At 47.5% G+C, this 6,000-nt stretch overlaps 1 protein-coding gene across 1 annotated transcript in view; it reads right to left on the bottom strand.

Annotated features, from left to right (window-relative positions):
- Window positions 1-4,238, bottom strand: part of arid1aa (AT-rich interaction domain 1Aa) — a 67,937-nt gene extending 63,699 nt beyond the window's left edge. Inside the window, exon 1 of the mRNA XM_088602853.1 lies at window positions 2,979-4,238. Within this exon, the coding sequence (XP_088458979.1) occupies window positions 2,979-3,908 (930 nt within the window). The 5' untranslated portion in view covers window positions 3,909-4,238. The remainder of the gene's footprint in view (window positions 1-2,978) is intronic.
- Between the last annotated feature and the right edge of the window lie 1,762 nt (window positions 4,239-6,000).

Consider the following 6,000-nt stretch of genomic DNA (forward strand, 5'->3'; position numbering starts at 1 on the left):
TTTTATGGTTACATTATTCTGAATACCAGTTTGATTGTCCCTTATTAAAAAAAAATTCTGAACCGTAGTAGCAACAGTTAACTGAGGCTTGCAGACACACAGCAGCATGTCACATTTCTTGTATGAAACCGTGCCAGGAGAAGGTGCCCAAGATGAAGATTCATTTTTCCTGTTTACAACCAAAAGAAAAAAATTACATTTCCCGCAACAAAGGTTCAAAAGCTAAGCCCTTTTATTTTCCTTTTAAATCAGGAGCACTGAGCAGGGTTTATGACTTATCATTAGCAACTCAGCATAACATGCAAGGAAAAGATGTTCTACCTCTAGCAGTTGAAAGCAGATTTCAATCTGTAGCATTCTAAGTTATACATCCTAGAAGTTCAATTTAGAGGGGTAGAGGCGACATACAAGATGCATGCAATCTGCTCATCATACAAGTATTGCTTGGAAAGTTCTGGCGAAATGTTAACAATATTAGAAATGTGTTTGCATTGTTCCGAGCTGCATTGTTCAGACTCATCCGCTGAAATTTAATTTCGCGTAATCCAAGAAAAACCTGAAAAAAAACAGAACCTTCACAAAGAAAAGCAGGATCTGATAAACAGGGAAAAAAAGTACACAACAGGGCAAGCATAACCAATCACATGCACCTTCACAGCTGCCTACAGTCAATACTGCCAGCTCCCTCCTTACAAAGCTTTAAAGATGCACAGAAAACCTAGAGCAGCCTGCAAATCCCTGTATGTAACTGCAACTTTGTAGCGAAGACCATGGGCTGGACAGGCTACAGACACTGACAGCTCATATAATCTGCTGCAAGAAGGAACAGTTGTAAACATTATTAATAACCTCCACAGAAATGTATGGAAATCGACAGGCCAGCCACCTCCATTTTGGTCATTTCCACCTTGGCACTTTTCTTTTCAATCCACCAGGCCACTAAACTGCAGACTCGAAGCATCTTTCAGAGCCCAGGGATCTTCACCTGTGATGTGAAGCTTTCCGACCAAGCAACGAGACAAAATAAATTAATGAAAACATGACCCCACACTAAAGTCACAGCAGTGTGACATGGACAACTGGAATTCAATTTCATAACATCACACACTACAATTTACATCTTAGTAAAAAATGTACATCTATCCACTTCTATAAATAATCTAATCAGCTGTGCTATGCAATTAGAACCCTAAATTCAAATTCTCGATGAGAGGATTTCTTTAATCTTTATAATGTGCAATCAATCTAAGACCCTTTATCAATTATCTAAATCCACAACAATCTCAAAATTAATTTTCACTCCCTGAAAAAGAACAACCTCTGAGCAATACTGTAATTGTTATTAAAATTAAAATGAACAATTCTGATAACTTTTTATAAAGTTAGGAGGCTTTAAAAAAAAGCATTAAAAGCATTAAAGTATAGCATCCAGATGGTATAAACTATGTGGAGGGGAAATCCACTAAGTAAACCATTAATTTATCCTAATAATAATATATGAATGAATGGTTTACTTGGTGAATACACCAAGAACTACAGAATTACTTGGATTAAAAAAACTGAAAAAGTTCTAGTTCTAATAATTGAAACTGCTCAAAAGCTTATATAATGAGATGTGGATGTTATCACTAATACGGATTAGAGAAAATGGATATTAAGGTTTTAAAATTATTTCCCCTTCCAGTCAAACAGACCCATTTCACACTCCATCATAACCAAAAATGACCTGTGACTATTAAAATTATTGATCAAACTATCAACTAGATGTGCCCTTACACAAATACAACCATAAACACTGAACAAAGCTGGAAGATTTTTTTGTATTAATGACATATACTAAGTAAGACACTGGGGGGAAAATGTAACATATTAAACTGACCATTATCAATGACAAATTGACCTTTTACAAGCATCACAGAAGATAGTTCTGGGATCAAGAAAGGCAGCATGCCTGAAAGTAAGCAATGTGTGTTGTTAAGATGTTTCTGTTATCTTCAGAGTGTAAAAGTATATGAGCTAATCAGGGATTGTTGTAGCATTACATCAGATGCAATTATAAATGGCCAAGAGCAGAGGATGGAGAGCCAATCAGATCTCAGCTAGCATGTCAACCTAAGACCAACTGTCTCCTGGCTTTGACAGAAGGATTTTACCTCCATAATTCAAATCCCAAAGCAAAGCAATCTGCACTTACTCAAATCACTGGCCAATGTTTACTAGCAGCCTAAGGAAAGAAGAGCCCCGATCTGGGAATGCAGGGACAGAATTAAAACGCCATTCTCCAAGAGGAATAGGAGGTCAATGTAAAAACTCAGCAAATATAGTGTTAAAAAAACTTCCAGCTCCAACTAGACGTTTATAAAGGCAGCACTGTTTTAGTATTTTCTGGAATGTTACATGCATTTTACAAGGATCAGGAAATCTTACTGCCATGCTGGGAATTTTCCCCACTATTAAATCCAAATATGCAAATGTAATTAATACAAACGTGCGGATCTATTAGTTGCTATAACCCCCGGACACACCAATGTTGCTAACGAGCGGCTACAGGGGAAACAGAAAAAAAACACCCCTGAAAGAGACAGAAAGCCCTGAGAATTACACATTTTAATTACCTTTTAAGCCGTCCTGCCCTGCAGATAAACAACACGCGAAACAAAAAAACGCCTTTCGCTGTCATTTTACCTCTTTAAAAGTCGCCTCTCCTTTTAGCCCGACCGCCCAAACTTCGACTTTTCACCGCCGGGCTCGGAAAGACGACGATTCGGCTCGACCAGCCGCTTGTTTTTACTAGATAAACGCTGTTAGAGGAGGTGGTGTGGAGAAAAAGCTGAGAGGCAGCCATTTTAGAGAGTCTGAGAGAGAGAGAGAGACAATGGCAGGTCCATTGCACTAGGTCCTAGTCTACACCATTACAGAGGGCTGCGAGTGTAAAACACAGCCAAGCACCGCGGGCTCCGAGGCGAATGAAACTTTACCTGATTTCTGCTTAGTGGTTGCCCAGTACTTCCCGGGCTCATAGGCGGCGGATGATGGGTCCTTTGTTGCCAACCCTGGTGGCCACCATACTGGCTGCTGCTGCCCATGTCTACTGGTCCCTTGTTAGCTCCTTCCTGGTTACTGTAGTCGCTAGGGGGGTAGTTCTGGTAGCCCCTCGTCGAGCTGGGAGAGGTCAGGAGCTGGTTTAGGGTTGGGGTGGAAGTCGGCTGCGGGTTTCCCATAGTATACCTCTGATTATTGTAAGTGGCAGCCATAGCTGTAGTTCCTCCCGCTGGCGGCTGCTGCTGCTGCTGCTGCTGCTTGGCTGGCTGCCCCCCAGCCGCCGGAGGCTGGTTGTTTCGCGGGGAATTCATAGTGTACCCTTGGCCGGGGTAGGCAGTCCGATTGGGGAATGGGCTGTAGTTGTTAAACTGGTGGTTGGGGAAGCCGTGGTCGTGCGAGTTGGGCTGATAGGAGTCCATCATGCTGCCTGGCTGCACGGCCGGCCCCGCCGCAGCTGCCATGCCAGGGCTTTGTTGTCCGCCATGTTGATGAAAAGGGCCCCGGCCGTAGTGCGGGCTGTAACCGTAGGGTGGTGGAGGAAAAGCGGCGGGGTGGTGGTGTGCCATCCCGGGGTGGTTATTCCCTTCGGGAGCTCCTGAATCATTCTGGTTATTATTATTGTTCACCCTGGACGGATTCCCGTTCCCGTTCTTCATCTCCGGATCCCCTCCTCCCCCTGCATTTCCACCATCGGCCCCGTCCTGTAGCTCCTTCTGACCCGGGGATCCACTCTCCGATCCCGGTTCCTTATTTTCCTGCTGCTTCTCCCCCGGTACCGGCTCCTCCTGTGGGTCCCGATCCGCTTTTTTCAGTTCGGACGGCGGGCTGGTGTTGAGAGTGGCGACGCTGGCGACCTGAGCGGCCATGATATTCCTCTCTCTCTCTCTCTTTCACAGCGAGTCAGTCACAATCAAACACTCAATAGCATTGAATATAAATACAATTATTTATAACAATTTACCCGTGTCCCGGCTCATTCCCCCCTAACACCGGACCGAATCCGGGCTCCACTCCCGGCTCCGATGCGAATTAAAAGTTATTGAAAAAAAATAAATAAAAATCCCGGGAATGAAATTAACCGACACGGAATGTGGGGGGGCTTCTGTTAGAGAACGAGACTGAGAGCGAGAAACTGATCAAACCAGCACGAGGCTCCGCGAGACACAGCCATTTTACTGAGGCGCGCAGAGAGACGCAAAACCCGGACTGGAGTCCCGAGACGGGGTGGAGCGGGACTGAGACTGGAACTCGACCGGGGTGTTTTGAAATCACAACAGCAATAACATTTATTGCAAAGTGGATGGTAGAGGGGGTGGCGGTGCAGAAAATAAGGGAAACGCAGACGTCGGCTTTAAAAGGTGCCGTATCCTGAGAGGCCCCTTATGCTTTAATTGGGCCAATTAAAAAAAAAACATGAATATTATTTTAAATCCCATTTTCCTCTTCAGGAAAGGGGTTGTGTGCATTGGAAAAAACACAGTCAAGATAGAAATCAAACAAGTTCACGTGTGTCAGGGTGTGTGTTTTGGTGGTGGGTGGGGGAGAAGGTGTTATATATTTGTTTAAAAAAACAGAACGGGTACTCTAAAAGAAACTATCACTGCGGGCACAATGGGAAGCCTATTCAAAACAACGCATACCGAATGGACGCGAACCAGGATATGGTTACACTTTATCTTGCGCCCGTGTGAAGACAGGGGGTGTGTGGATGTTAAATGTCCTACTCCTGTTCGCTCAAAAGCAGGAGTGAACTAGTTGCCGTGGACGGTTCTGTGTAAATCTTCCGCGCACTGCGAGCATGTGAAAAGTGTGACTGTGTGCACAGAAACACCCGATCTCCTCACAGAGGCGGCATGGAATTACAGCGAGAGAGCGAGGGAGGAGGGGTGAGCTGTGGACTGAACCAGTCACAGAGCAGGAAGTGATACAGAAGGCAGGGGCGAGGGGGGAGAGATCCGCCGCAGTAGCAGCTACAGTCCAGAATACTATTTCTTAAGAAAACAATGCATAATATTCCGACTGTGGCTTGGCTGCGCAGCAAAAGGAGAAGGAAAAAAAAACCTAAATAAATAAGCCTCCGGCTCTCTTAGCGTCCCGGCGCATGTAAAGAGATCGAGCCGCCATCCCCGATCCGCACACACACACACACTCACACCCTCTCGCTCTCCCCACCCCCTCCCCGCGCTCGCGGCCTGTCTCTCCGGCGCAGACGCGCGCAGACACAACTTCGCCTCTCCAGCGCGGGGGGATGGGCGCGCGGGCGCCACAGCGCCTTCCTCGCGCGGGGGCCTGACCTCGTCCGGCGTGCGGAGGAAGGGGTTCCCCTCGGCCCTCTGGCGGGGGGAATAAAACCAATAGCTTATTATTTGTGTTTGGGGGGGGGGTGAAAGTAGAGGTATAACTCCAAACCCTGCCTAGTCAGGACGCAGGGGGGAGGAGGTTTGGGGGAAACTCATCCCAACGTCCCCAACTCTCTCTTCCCCCTCTAAACTCGTATCGCAGTGACCTGTTTTTCTTTTCCACCCTTTTTTCTCTCTGCACCCGGGTTTGTTCGCTTAAATCCCTCTGCATCCCTTTTATGTGTCGGCTGTTTTCCACGAATGACGACGACAGAGGAGGCCATGGAGGAGGGAGGGTGTTTCAACGTCGATTTGCCCAACGCTTTCCTCCCCCCGGCCTGTTCCGTCCCTGGTCCCTACCCCGCCTCCCTCGCTTGCCACGCGTTCGCGCCGACTTCCCCGCCGTCCCCCGCGAGCGCGCTGCGGACCCTCAGCGGGCCAGGACACGGCACTGCGGACCCTCAGCGGGCCAGGACACGGCACTGCGGACCCTCAGCGGGCCGGGACAAGGCACTGCGGACCCTCAGCGGGCCGGGACAAGGCACTGCAGACCCTCAGCGGGCCAGGACACGGCACTGCGGACCCTCAGCGGGCCGGGCCGTGGCAGTGCGGACCCTCA

The sequence above is a fragment of the Lepisosteus platostomus genome, chromosome 13 (assembly GCF_059453375.1).
Source record: "Lepisosteus platostomus isolate fLepPlt1 chromosome 13, fLepPlt1.hap1, whole genome shotgun sequence".
Classification (NCBI taxonomy): Eukaryota; Metazoa; Chordata; class Actinopteri; order Semionotiformes; family Lepisosteidae; genus Lepisosteus; species Lepisosteus platostomus.